Raw genomic sequence first — 14,530 nt, 5'->3', positions numbered from 1 at the left:
TTAGGTTTTTTTTTCTTTTGGTTTAGTTTTAACACTCATTCTCAACATTTTGTAAAATGACTTACTGAAAAAAAGAAGCCAGATACACCTCTAGATGTAACACTTACAATAGGCTAAAAAGAAAAGGTTTGTGTAGGTTGTACTTTGAGAACCAGGCTGTGACCTTCCTAAGAGTACATCTGCTGTTCAGCAGATGATATGGGACAGTACCCAGTTACTTAGTTGATTTTCTTCATGGTACTTACTCTTTGATGTCAACTTGTTCCTTTTTAGTTGTCTATTATCTGCTCTCCACAATATGTCTGAAAGTTCTTAGTTTTCATTTTTTAAATATTTATTTATTTACTTATATGTATTATGGCAACATATATGCAATATAAAATTTCCCATTTTATCTACTTTCTTTAATTTTTTAAATTAATTTCTAAATTTAAAACAAATATTACAAGAAAGAAACACATTCTTAATATATGATCATTCTGTTCTACATATGTAATCAGTAATTCACAATATCATCACATAGTTGCATATTCATCATCATGATCATTTCTTAGAACATTTGCATCAATTCAGAAAAAGAAATAAAAAGAGCACAGAAAAATAAAACGAAAACAGAAAAAAAAATTATACATACCATACCCCTTACCCCTCCCTTTCATTGATCACTAGCATTTCAAACTAAATTTATTTTAACATTTGTTTCCTCTATTATTTATTTTTATTCCATATGTTCTATTCATCTGTTGACAAGGTAGATAAAAGGATTGTCAGACACAAGGTTTTCACCATCACATAGTCACATTGTGAAAGCTATATCATTATACAATCATCATCAAGAAACATGGCTACTGGAACACAGCTCTACATTTTCAGGCAGTTCCCTCCAGCCTCTTCATTACATCTTGGATAACAAGGTAATATCTACTTAATGGATAAGAATAACCTCCAGGATAATCTCTCGACTCTGGAATCTCTCCGCTAATGACACTTTGTCTCATTTCACTCTTTCCCCTTTTGGTCGAGAAAGTTTTCTCAGTCCCACGATGCTGGGTCTCAGCTCATTCTAGGGTTTTTCTCAATCCCTTGATGCTGAGCCTCAGCTCATCTAGGATTTCTGTCCCACGTTGCCAGGAAGGTCCACACCCCTGGGAGTCATGTCCCATGTAGACAGGGGGAGGGTGGTGAGTTTGCTTGTTGTGTTGGCTGGAGAGAGAGGCCACATCTGAGCAACAAAAGAGGTTCTCTTTGGGGTGACTCTTAGGCCTAATTTTAAGTACACTTGAGCTATCCTTTGTGGGGTTAAATTTCATATGAACAAACCCCAAGACTGGGGGCTCAGCCTATAGCTTTGGTTGTCCACACTGCTTGCGAGAATATCAAGACTTCAACTTGGGGAGGTTGAATATTCCCCCGTTCTCACCATTCTTTGCAAATACTTTTCCACTCACTGATCAAATCATTCTGGAATTCATCGGGGCATCACTCTAGACAAACCAAAAAAATCTCATGTCCTACCCAAGGTTCCATGTACTTATGTTGCTCAACAAAGCTATCTACATAAATTATATTAGGAAGTGCACTAGTCAAAATATAAATTTTGTACCAAATAAACATTTTTTTGCTTTAGTCTCACACATAATTTGAAAATTTTAAATATTAATTACCATCTATTTTCAGCACCCTGCAGTAATGACATTCCTTTGTTCTTCCTCATGCAAAAACATTTTTTAAATTTGTACATTTAGTCACTATTATTATATACTCTAGGCATTCTAGATTATACCATCTCAATCTTTATAGTCTGTCTTTCTTTCTGATTTCATTTATGCCCCCAGCCCTCCTCCCTCTATCATTCTCATATGCAGCTTCATTCAGTGTTTTAACATAATTGTGTTACAGTTAGGTAATATTGTGCTGTCCATTTCTGAGTTTTTATATTCAGTCCTGTTGTACAATCTGTATCCCTTCAGCTCCAATTACCCAATATCTTACCCTATTCCTATCTCCTGATGGTCTCTGTTACCAACGAAATATTCCAAGTTTATTCTCTAAAGTCAGTTCATATCAGTGAGACCACAGTATTTGTCCTTTTGTTTTTGGCTAATCTCACTCAGCATAATGTCCTGAAAGTCCATCCATGTTGTTACATACTTCATAACTTTATTCTGTCTTAAAGCTGCATAATATTCCATCGTATGTATATACCACAGTTTGTTTAGCCACCCGTCTGTTGATGGACATTTTGGCTGTTTCCATCTCTTGGTAATTGTAAAAATGCTGCTATAAACATTGGTGTGCAAATGTCCGTTTGTGTCTTTGCCCTCATGTCCTTTGAGTAGAGACAGCATATAGATGGTCCTGTTTTTTAATCTATTCTGACAGTCTGTCTTTTGATTGGGGAGTTTAATCCATTAATATTTAGTGTTATTACTGCATGGGTAGTACATTCTTCTACTACTTTGCCTTCTGGATTTTATCTGTCATATCTAATTTTCCTTCTTTTTACCTTTACTCATAGTGTTCCTTTCTACACTCTTCTCCACACCTCTCTCTTCTGTCTTTTCATATCTGTCTGTATTGCTCCCTTTAGTATTTCCTGCACAGCTGGTCCCTTGGTCACAAATTCTCTCAGGGATTTTTTGTCTGAAAATGTTTTAATTTCTCCTTCATTTTGAAGGACAATTTTGCTGGATATACAATTCTTGGTTGGCAGTTTTTCTCTTTTAATAATTTAAATATATCTTCCCACTGTTTTCTCGCCTCCATGGCTTCTGCTGAAAGATCTACACATAGTCTTATTGAGTTTCCCTTGTACATGGTGGATTGCTTTTCTCTTGTTACTTTCAAGATTCTTTCTCTTTGACCTCTGACATTCTGATTATTAAATGTCTTTGAGTATGTCTATTGGGATCTATTTGGGGTATGCTGCACTTCTTGGATCTGTAATTTTAAGTCTTTCATAAGAGTTGGGAAATTTTCAGTGATAATTTCCTCCATTAGTTTTTCTCCTCCTTTTCCCTTCTCTTCTCCTTCTGGGACACCCACAACACGTATATTCATATGCTTCATATTGTATTTCAATTCCCTGAGTCCCTGCTCATATTTTTCCATTGTTTTCCTTATATTTTCTTTTTCTTGCTGGATTTCAGATGTTCCATCCTCCAGTTCACTAATCCTATCTTCTGCCTCTTGAAATCTACCATTGTAGGTTTCCATTGCTTTTTTCATCTCTTCTACCATGCCTTTCATTCCCATAAGTTCTGTGATTTGTTTTTTCAGACTTTCAATTTCTTCTTTTTGTTCATTCCTTGCCTTCTTTATATCTTCCCTCAATTCATTGATTTGGTTTTTGATGAGGTTTTCCATGTCTGTTCGTATATTCTGAATTAATTGTTTCAGCTCCTGTATCTCGTTTGAATTGTTGGCTTGTTCCTTTGACTGGGCCATATCTTCAGTTTTCCTGGTGTGATTTGTTTTTTTTGCTGGCATCTAGGCATTTAATTACCTTAATTAGTTTATTCTGGAGATTGTTTTCACTTATTTTACCTAGGGTTTTCTTGCTGGATGAATTTGTTGTCTATCTATTCTTTCACATTCAGTTCAGTTTTATCTGGACCTTTAGCTTAGGGTTTGTTTAACAGAAGAGAATTTTTCAGCTCTTGTTTTCTTGTTTCTTGCCCTGCTTGTATGGTGCCTTTTTCCCCCCACCCTTAGGAAGGTCTACTTAGGTATTATAGACCCCAGCCGGGTTTTCCCAGACCAAACTGGCCTCTTATCAAGAGGAAAGAGTCACCTGTGTTGGTTTTCCCTGAGGGTGAGACCCAGGAGGTTGAAAGACTTTCCTGTGAAGTCTCTGGACTCTGTTTTTCTTATCCTGCCCAGTGTGTGGTGCTTGTCTGCCTGCAGGTCCCACCAGCATAAGATGATGTGGTACCTTTAACTTTGGCAGACTCTCCCTGCTGGGGACGTGGTGGAGACAGAGGAGAGGTTGTAGGCTGGTTTTATTGGCTTCAAGTTACCAAGACTTCATGTGTGAATTCCTTGAGGGAGGGATTTTACCTGAGTTGGGCTTCACTCCTCCCATGGGGAAGGCATAGGCTCCAGACAAGCCCTCGGATGAGCTTGTTTCTGCCTGTGCCTGGGGCTGGTGCAGCCTGGGAAGCCCTGCCGCTGTATCCAAAGGCAGTCAAGCCTTTGTAGAAACACGGCCACAAAATTTCTGTTTCCTTTTCTTTTTTTTTTTTCCTTTTTTTGCCAGTGCTGCCCCCTTGGCGCCAGGGCAAAAATGAGCAACCTCCGCTTTGACCAGGTTCACCTGAGCTGGGGTCCTATTTTTAGTAGTCAGAATTTGTTAATTAATTCCACAATTGGTGTTTGGTTGGGCTGAGCCCCTGCTGCTGGTGAAGTCCCTTTCCTTTTCCCTCTGGGAAACACCCTGTAGGGGAGGGGCACCAGCTGCCATGGCTTGGGGAACTCATGGTTGGGGGGGGGGGCTCGCAGCCGGTCCAGCTGGTCCAGACTGGGGTATGCTGTGTGTCTGGTCACTGACATGGCCTCAGGAGCTGTTCTGTAGTGTTTCTGGTTATTTAGTAGTTATAATAGAGTATGAACTAAAATGTGCATATTGCTAAGCTGTCATCTTTATTCTCTTATCCACTTTCAATATGCAGTTCATTAGTATTAATCTGAGTTTCATTTTATATATATATTTTTTGTCAATTCCCTGTAGACTGGATTTTTAGCAAATATATTTAAAGCATCGTCTCACCAACCATCAGAATTCAGAGCCTTCTTTGACTATTACAATGCAATCTAGAATAAAGAAACAGGTAAATGGAAAAAAAGTGGTAAATCATTGTTGGATGAATTACAGGTCCTGCCTTTTTAGCGTTTCTTCTCACATAATCCCAGATCAGATCACTGCAGGGTTAGGGAGAAGCTCAAAAAGGCTGTATTTGGCTATAATGTCCTCTGGATTTTGAGGCTGAGGTCAGAATGTAATTCTATGATTATACATATAAACTGAAATAAATCAGGTAATAACTCTGGCTCAGCTTTCTTACTTGGGACTTGAAAGCCCTCCATGATTCCTATGATCCTTTGAATAAAGCCCATGAACTTTAGTCTGACATTCATGAATTTATTAGTTAGGATTCAGTTTAGGCTACTATTACCCAGACCCCAAAATACATTGGTTTAAACAAGATATTTTTTCTTGTTTTCTGCCCACATGAGCTATACAGGGCCCATGTGTGGCTTATCATCTGGGGATTGCCCTTGCCTGCCTGTTCACACTGGCTCACCTCTGCCTGACAGCAGGAAGAGATACAAGGGTATTGGTAATGACATGGATGTCACATGGCATCTGTCTCATTCCACTGGGCAGAACAAAGTCAGATGGCTACATCTAGCTGCAAGGGAAGCTGTGTGGTTATGTGCGCAGCTAAAATGAAAGGATTCTGTTTCTAAAGGAAGAAGAGGAGAGCGGGTACTAGGAAACAGTCAGCAGTCTATCACAATGGCTCTTCATGGTCTGACAGCAGCTTGTCTTTCCAGCTTCATCTCCCTCAGTCCCTGTTTATGTTCTGTCTTTGCGTCAAAGTGGGCTACATTCTATTCCCCAAAGCATTCAGGTCTCATGGTATCTTCCCTCTTTAATTTTGCTCTACCCTTGGGATGTCTTTTGTCCTGCCATGTCTTTGATTTAAAAGAATCTTATATTTCCTTCACATTCCATCTTACCTGTCTTCACTTATAAGGAACTCTCCCTCTTCTGTACTCCCACAACCCCATCATCTGCCTTTTTCTAGTGGCCAGCAGAATGCTATCTGCCTTTTATTAGTAGTATCATATCTTTCCATGACTTCTCCATCTTAGTGGGATGAAACAGGTCCTATGTTCAAATGTGATTTCTGCTATAAATAGTGCAGATGAACTTCAGCAAAGTATTTATGTGTTTTGGAGCCTTAGTTTCCTTGCCAATATAATAGTATTAGTAATAGTCACTCTGCAGAGCTGGTGTGAGGATTAAGTAACTCATGTGTATGTAAAGTTCCCAGAATAGTGCCAGGTTCCAAAGTGAGTTCCCTCCATCCCCAAGTACCAGGTCCCTGAGGTTAGGAAGTCTCTTCTGTTCTTCTTCCTCCTTTCATAAAACTGTTACCCTAGCACTTGATGGACCTGAGAAAAATGTTTCTTGAATTTAGTAATTCATTCAACACTTATTTTCTGAGTACCCACTATATGGATCCAGGTACTCCTTTGGGGATGCCATGGTGAACAAGTTAGAAAAAAAAATCTGAACATTCAGACATATTCTGGAGAGCAGAAAGCAGAAAATGGACAACTAAACAAAAATAAAAGAACAAGTTGACATCAAAGAGTAAGTACCATGAAGAAAGTCAAACAGGGCAGTTGTTTGCCAGGGATTGAGGATGAATGAATAAGTGAATGGGTAGGTGAGGTGGGTGGGCAACTCTGTGGCTAAACCTTGGCCTGTATGAGTTCTTCCAAAATGCTGTTCAGGGCTGATGGGCATGTCTCCTTTCCTCTTCTTCCCCAGGCCATCTCAGCAGAGCTGACAAGGAACTCATTATTGTGGTGACCAGCATGGCTAACAGGTGCCTATTCAGTGTGGTTGTCCACAGTGCCTGACACAGGGCATATTCGAAGAACCCAGTTCTCTCTGATTAGGTTAGTGCCTGCCTCTCCTGTGCCAGTTTCAGGACGTCTGAATATACTGAAAAAAAGGGCAAAGCTCATGGCCCTGTATGGTGCAGAGAACACAGACCTCCACATCCTCCCATTGCGTGAGTTCCCCTTCCAGACCCTATCACTGTGCCTACCTGCTTTGCTTGAATATTGTGTTTGGGGGTAGGCTGCAGCTAAACACCAACTTTGTTACAGACTTGGTACTGGGTATATTTTCTTGAATGCACACAACTTCCCCTATAAAGTGAGCCTTGTAATCATTTTACATTTGAGGTTCAGAGATTTAACTTAACATGAGGGCATACTACTACAGCGTAGCAAAGATCACCTTCAAAGCTTGCACTCTTTGTACTACATTAAAATGTTTGCATTTTCTAGTGTAAATTTAGTCCATCCACTAATTATTTTTGTGGGCTCAAACCAACATCTTAGGTTTTCTTTTATTTCTTGCTGCTGGCCCCGGGTTTTGGCCTGTTGTCCTGCATGCCTCCTATTCTCGAACTGCCTCCATCTGCTGTTTCCCACCCAGTGTGGTTGTGAAATCTGTTTTGATCCCTCACCCAGCAACTTTCCCTCTCCTTGCTTTATCCAAATTCAGATCTTTCTGTGTCAGAGGTCATTCTAATTTTCCCAGAGGATAGAGGTACAGCAAACACAGTTTTATCACCAACCCTAAATTTTTTTTACTGATCCCTATGCTGAAATCCCAATCATCTGGGCTGGGGAACAGAAACATCTGCTCTCTGCTTTTATTCCTGAGGTTGAGATTCATCAGTCTCCCCATTCCCCACTTTGACCCCATCTGAGTGGAGACCTTGCACACTGTTCTCCAAGGGCCTCTGTTGCCAGCCTGAAGGTAATTTCAAGACAGGTACATCATCCCCTTTTCCCTGTTAGTGCCTCCTTTGCTCATCCAGAATCAGTCTTCCAAGCATTGCTTTCCTAGTAGCTGTTGGGTGTACTTTTATACCACATTTGTTTGAGTTCCCCTCAAACAATTTTAGATGTTTAGTAGTTCTATTTTTTAGATGTTTAGTGGTTTCCAGTATTTTGCTTCAGCAAGAGTAATGGTTAATAGTATAGTCTTTGGAATGTAGTTTACTTGGGTTCAGATCCTTGCTTTGCCATTTAGCTATATGACCTGGGGGATGTCACTTCACTCTCAGACCTTCATCATTGAGAAAATGGGGATAATAGTAATAATATTACCACCTAGGATTCTTATAAGAATTAAATGAGATAATGAATATAAAGCATTGAGCACATTCTAGCACTTGGTGATTGCCCTATATCAGCTATTAATTTTGTAAATAATGTCTTGTTTGGGATTACCTGGGGCAAAGGATAATGATCTGAGTTTCACGTCTCATATGAAAAATATAGGCTTTGGGGTCCTTAGGTATTAAGAATCTTGGTTTTGAGATTTTCAAAAATTTTATTGTGGTAACATGTGCAGCATCAAATTTTCCATTTTAACCATTTTAAAGTTTTGGGGTATTAATTACATTGACAATCTTGTGTTACTATTTTCACCATCCAATCCAGGACCAAAACTTTTTTATCACCCCAAACAGAACTCTGTATCCATTATGTAATAACTACCCATTTCCCCTTTCCCCAGCCCTTGATAGCCTCAAATCAACTTTCTGTCTCTATGAATTGGCATATTCTAGTCATTTCATAGAGTGAACATGTAATATCTGACCTCTGGATCTGGCTTATTTCACTCAACATTATGTCTTCAAGATTCATCTATGTTGTAGCATGTATCAGAACTTCATTCCTTTTTACAGCTGAGTTGTATTCCATTATTTGTATATGTCACATTTTGTTTATCCATTCATATGCTGATAGACACTTGGGTTGCTTCCACCTTTTGGTTATTGTGAATAATGCTTCTACAACAGTTGTTCAAGTCATTATACAATTAAACAATTGTATAATTCAATTGTATTCAATTCTTTTGGGTATTTTCCTAGCAGTGGAATTGTCAGGTCATATGGTAATTCTGTGTTTATCTTTTTGAGGAGCCACCAAACTGTTTCCACAGTGGCTATACCACTTTCTTTTTCCTTTTTTTAATTGTGAAGTATTACATATATACAAAAAAGCAATAAATTTCCAGGTACTTTTTTTTAATTAATTTTTAAATTTTTAAAAAATATAACAACAAACGCAAACATTCTTAACATATGATCATTCCATTCTACATATATAATCAGTAATTCACAATATCCTCACATAATTACATATTCATCATCATGATAATTTCTTAGAACATTTGCATCAATTCAGAAATAGAAATAAAAAGACAACAGAAAAAAATTCATACATACCAGATTCCTTACCCCTCCTTTCCATTGATCACTAGCATTTCAATTACTAAATTTAATTTAACATTTGTTCCCCCTATTATTTATTTTTATGCCATATGTTTTACTCATCGGTTGATAAGGTAGATAAAAGGAGCATCAGACACAAGGTTTTCACAATCACACTGTCACATTGTGAAAGTTTTATCATTGTACAATCATCTTCAAGAAACATGGCTACTAGAACACAGCTCTACATTTTTAGGCACTTCCCTCCAGCCTCTCCATTACACCGTCACTAACAAGGTGATATCTATTTAATGCGTAAGAATAACCTCCAGGATAACCTCTTGACTCTGGAATCTGTCAGCCATTGACACTTTATTTTGTCTCATTTTGCTCTTCCCGTTTGGTCAAGAAGGTTTTCTCAATCCCTTGATGCCGAGTCCCTGCTCATTCTAGGATTTCTGTCCCACATTGCCAGGAAGGTCCACATCCCTGGGAGTCATGTCCCATGTAGACAGGGAGAGGACAGTGAGTTAGCATGTTGTGTTGGCTGAGAGAGAGAGACCACATCTGAGCAACAAAAGAGGTTCTCTTGGGGGTGACTCTTAGACCTAATTTTAAGTAGGCTTGACCTATCCTTTGTGGAGTTAAGTTTCATTGAACAAACCCCAAGACTGGTGGCTTAGCCTATTGCTTTGGGTTTCCCCACTGTTTGTGAGAATATCAAGAATTCTCCACCGGGGGAACTTGAATTTTCCCCCTTTCTCACCATTCCCCCAAGGGAACTTCGCAAATACTTTTTTCCTCACTGTTCAAATCACTCTGAGATTTATTGGGGCATCACTCTGGACAAATCTACAAAATCTTATGCCCTACTCAAGGTTCCATGTACTTATGGTGTTCCATTAAGCTGTCACATAAGTATATTAGAAACTGCACTAGTCAAAATATAAATTTTGTACCAAATAAACATTTTTTGCTTTAGTCTCACACATAAGTTAAAATTTTTAAATATTAATTACCATCTATTTTCAACACCCTGCAGTAATGACATTCCTTTATTCTTCCTCATGCAAAAACATTTTAAATTTGTACATTTAGTCACTATCATTATACACACTAGGCATTCCTAGATTATACCATCTCAGTCTTTATTGTGTATCTTTCTTTCTGATTTCATTTGTGTCACCAACCCTCCTCCCTCTATCATTCTCACATTCAGCTTCATTCTGTGTTCTAACATAGATGTACTACAGTTAGGTGGTATTGTGCTATCCATTTCTGAGTTTTTACAATCAGTCATGTTGCACAATCTGTATCCCTTCAGCTCCAATTACCCAATATCTTATCCTATTTCTATCTCCTGATGGTGTCTGTTACCAATGAAATTCTCCAAGTTTATACACAATGTCAGTTAGTTTATTCACTAATATCAGTGATACCATACAGTGTTTGTCTTTTTGTTTCTGGCTAATCTCACTCAACATAATGTCGTTAAAGTCCATCCATGTTGTTACATACTTCATAACTTTATTCTGTCTTACAGCTGCATAATATTCCATCGTATGTATATACCACAGCTTGTTTAGCCACTCATCTGTTGATGGACATTTGGGCTGTTTCCATCTCTTCGCAATTGTAAATACTGCTATAAACATTGGTGTGCAAATGTCTACTTGTGTCCCTGCCCTCATATCATCTGAGTAGATACCTAGCAATGATGTTGCCGGGTCATATGGCAATTCTATACTTAGCTTCCTGAGGAACTGCCAAAATGCCTTCCACAGCGGTTGTACCATTTGCAGGTCTGAGATTTTTGATGCCATAGGTGATTAGAGGAGAAAGAGCTTGCTTGTAGCCAGAGTGAGTAAGGAAAGATTCTTGGCATTGGTGGTGTTGAGCCAGTGTTCCAGGCCTATATGGTGCAGCCGGAGTTAACAAACATATCTAACAATGTTTAGGCCACTAACAATTCAGACCTCTACCCCTGCTTCTTGCCCTTTTTCCCAACCAGCTTATTGGCATTAGAACTGACTAATCACCAGCCTTTCCTTGTGGGAAGACGTGCTGAATGTTCAGCCTTCTCTGAGTGTGATTCTCTTCTTTCAATCAATCTCCACTTTGACCTCTATCCTCACAGTCACTAAATGCTTTCTACAGCACAGCTCTTCAAGGCCTATAGCATTGTCTGTTTTTATGTCTCCTGGAATCTGGAGATCCTTTTACTGAGGGTCCCTCCTACAAGAAAACTCCAGTTCCTGTTAACCCTTTTCTGGAAACTAGTTCTCCTTATTTCCTTATCCTCACAGCAGTGGTGCAGGGCCTCCATGTCCTGCCTAGCAGATTAGAAGCAGGAGTGACCCTATGCCCTGTTGCTTGTAAGGTTGATTTTTAGGTTTCCAGCTCCAATTAATGACTCCTGGTTGAATATATGCTGCTCCCTAGAGAAAGAAAGGCTTTGGTCTTGATAAAACTTTCTACTAGGCACGAACTGGAAATTGGGCAGATATTCAGGGCTCCCATAGGCCTCCATATTCCAGCACTTTTAAGGCTAAGGCATTTTAGAAACAGTTCTTAACCTAAAGTCCGAGACTCCCACTCTTGGGTAGGTAGTATACCATGTCATTTTTATTATGTGTCCTGTATGTAATATGCTAATTTCTTCCCCTCACAGATGCTCATTGTAAAGTGGCGACAATGTACATAATCATGCCGAGCCTCGTATGACTGATTAGTCAGACACACACAGACACGGCCACTAACAATTCAGACTATCATTCGCACGCGGCGCCAAGATATTAACACTGCCCTATACAACCAGGGCCCGGCTCAGCCCTGTGGCGTACCGATACCCCATCTTCGGTTCTCGGGGACGCGGCGGTGTCCCCGTTTTCCCGGTCCCCGGCGAGCGTAGCGGGGGGGGGGGGGAGCCCGGATTTCCAGCCGGCGGTGTTATTCGGCCGCACGCCGGAAGTGGCAGCCGGAGCGGGAGCACTGAGGTGTTGGCCGGCTGGGCAGTGGGCCGGAGCGGGGGGGTGGGGGCGCTGGTCATGTTTCCCTTAGGGCCCGGTAGCCCCCAAGGGGACGAAGCGGCTGGACCCGGGGCTGAGGAGTCGGCGCGTCACGGAGAGCAGGCGTCAGCTGTCCGGTCGCCCCAAATCCCACCCGCGCCCCTGCATCCTGGGGCTGACGCAGCCCTTCCCCCGCCTCCCGTCCGGAACTCTCGCCGCCTTAGTGCCCCCTCGCCGCCCGCGATCGCGTGCACCGGAAAGCTCCGGCAAGCCGAAGCTCCGGATCCCTTGACTGTTGCCGCCCATGGGGTGCAGTCGCCGTCTTCTCCCACGCACCGGCGGCGGGGGCCAGACTGCAGGGTCGGAAGCCGCGGCCGGTACGGCCTCAGTACCGGCCTGGGCGGCCCTGGCACCCGGCTGTTTGGGTGGCTGAGTGAGCGCAGCCTGGGCCGCGGGCTGTTCGTGGACCCGGCGAGGGACAATTTCCGCACCATGACTAACCTCTATGGTTCCATCCACCCCGCGGATTCGGTGTACCTCAGTACCCGCACACACGGTGCCGTCTTCAACCTCGAGTACTCGCCAGACGGGTAAGCGCGGCCCCCCGCAGGGCGGGTATCCGCCGCCGCCGGGCTCTGCTGCCCACCAAGGCCGCCCAGCGCTCGCTTTCCCCGGTCCGGGCCGGAGTTTGCGAGTCTGTCTGGGGCAGCTGGACCTCATGCCCCCTGGCACTTTGTGTTGCGCTTTATCGTTATCTTGATGGATTCCCCCTTCGTGGCCCATCGAAGTAGGCACGCCCGGGCCTCAGTTGTTCGCCCTTGGGAACCCTGAGGCTCTGACGAGGAGAAATGCTTTAAGCCACGCAGCAGGTGTATCCGAGCCCAGAACTTGGGTTTTACTGTACACAGTAGGTACTCAGTAAACGTGTTTTGAATAAATGTCCATTCTTTGTCTACCACCATAGGCCTTCATTTTTCTCACCAATGTCTTCTCAAGATTAGGGAGCCCACAGATTCCCTGTACACCGTGCTGGACTTGCCCTGAGGGAATAAGTATGCATCCCTTTGCCCTAGCAAGCCACTAAGACTTTGCAGACTTGTTTCTCTCGTGATTTGGGGGAATTTTTGACATTCGCAGGGCAGAGTAGAGTCGTGTTAAGGGCATCTAGCATTTTTCCAGGATGATTAACTAAATCATGTTTGACCTCGGTTTACTTTGGGCTATGGGAAATTTTCAAAATAATATTTATTTTAAAAAAATTTTATTTTCAAAAGTTTGTCTTGTGAGTGCACAAATAAGTTTAACAGCAATCAAAAGAAAAAAATTACAAACAGATTTATACTAGGCGATAGCATAGTTAATATAATTTTTACCCTCTCATGGTCTCTGGATTACCAGTCATTTGCTAAGCTCATTCATTCATTCTCCCATTTGGCTTATATTTGTCGGGCAATTTCTATGTTCCAAATGCAGGGGTAACAGTGGTGAGCGAAATGAGCTAATGGCACTGCCTTCGTGGAGCTTGGGAGTTGTTGATCCAACTAAATACTAGTCAGATTATCATACTAAATAATGCATAATGTATATTTAAAAATTGAGATAAGGGCTTGGACGAACCTGTTGTGGGCTAGACTAGGGTATTAGAGATATGTGAACCGAGATTTAAAAAAATAATAATCGAGATAGGGTTGAAGGTGGGTAGAAGTATCTCAGATGAAGGAACTGGTATGCCAGAAGACCTGTGATAGAAGAGGCAGAAGTCATGTTTAGAGAAACTGAGAAACACTAGGTTAACCAAGTGAAAACTATTAGTAAAGAAAGATCTAAAATACCCTAAGGAAGTAGCAAAGTAACAATCTGGAATCATGTGAGCAAGCAAGCTCTATTCTACTTGCTGATGGAGATACTTCTTCCTAATCAGACCTGTCACTAGATTATCTGAAGTCTACAGCAGTTGAATGGAGCTTGTAGCAGTGAAAGCACATCTGAGTAAGGGGGAAAATTGCTGAGAGGAGAATCTTTGTTGTAGCTTCTTCACAGAATCTCTCCTCACTGCTCGAACCAAGCCCTATACCTAAAGCTTCCCCCAAAAGGCCAGGAATCTGCTTTTCATAAACATTCAGTCCCTCTCTCCTGTGTCTTGGCCCCATTCCTCCTGACTTCCAGTAGATACTGTGAAAACTTAAAAAATAGCTGTTCCTACTCTTTGGAGGTAAAATTTGAGGTAGGGGGTGGGAGGGTGAAATGAATGATGAAGAATAAATTCCCACTGCCAGTGCTATTAGAATAAGGGATATATTACAGATAATTTTAGTTCAAATCTGGACTGAATTTTCCAATAGACACATTTTTGTAAGTGATGATTAGATACTCTGGTACTTAATCTAATAATTTTTAATTATACAATTAATATATGCTTATTGTAGAAAACAGACAAAAAATGAACAAAAAGAGGCTAAACATTGCTTAATGATCCCAGAAACAAAATGG

At 41.2% G+C, this 14,530-nt stretch overlaps 1 protein-coding gene and 1 long non-coding RNA gene across 3 annotated transcripts in view; both read left to right on the top strand.

Moving 5' to 3' along the window:
• Window positions 1-6,693, top strand: part of LOC143673329 (uncharacterized) — a 40,427-nt gene extending 33,734 nt beyond the window's left edge. For both annotated transcript variants that reach the window (XR_013170327.1, XR_013170326.1), the window contains exon 3: window positions 6,563-6,693. This is a non-coding gene — a long non-coding RNA (uncharacterized LOC143673329). The remainder of the gene's footprint in view (window positions 1-6,562) is intronic.
• Window positions 6,694-12,010: 5,317 nt separating this feature from the next.
• Window positions 12,011-14,530, top strand: part of DCAF10 (DDB1 and CUL4 associated factor 10) — a 58,871-nt gene continuing 56,351 nt past the window's right edge. Inside the window, exon 1 of the mRNA XM_077147656.1 lies at window positions 12,011-12,630. Within this exon, the coding sequence (XP_077003771.1) occupies window positions 12,080-12,630 (551 nt within the window). The 5' untranslated portion in view covers window positions 12,011-12,079. The remainder of the gene's footprint in view (window positions 12,631-14,530) is intronic.

The sequence above is a fragment of the Tamandua tetradactyla genome, chromosome 2, assembly GCF_023851605.1.
Source record: "Tamandua tetradactyla isolate mTamTet1 chromosome 2, mTamTet1.pri, whole genome shotgun sequence".
Taxonomy (NCBI): Eukaryota; Metazoa; Chordata; class Mammalia; order Pilosa; family Myrmecophagidae; genus Tamandua; species Tamandua tetradactyla.
The sequence above is the reverse complement of the archived record's forward strand: the minus strand, read 5'-3'. Positions and strand labels throughout refer to the sequence as shown.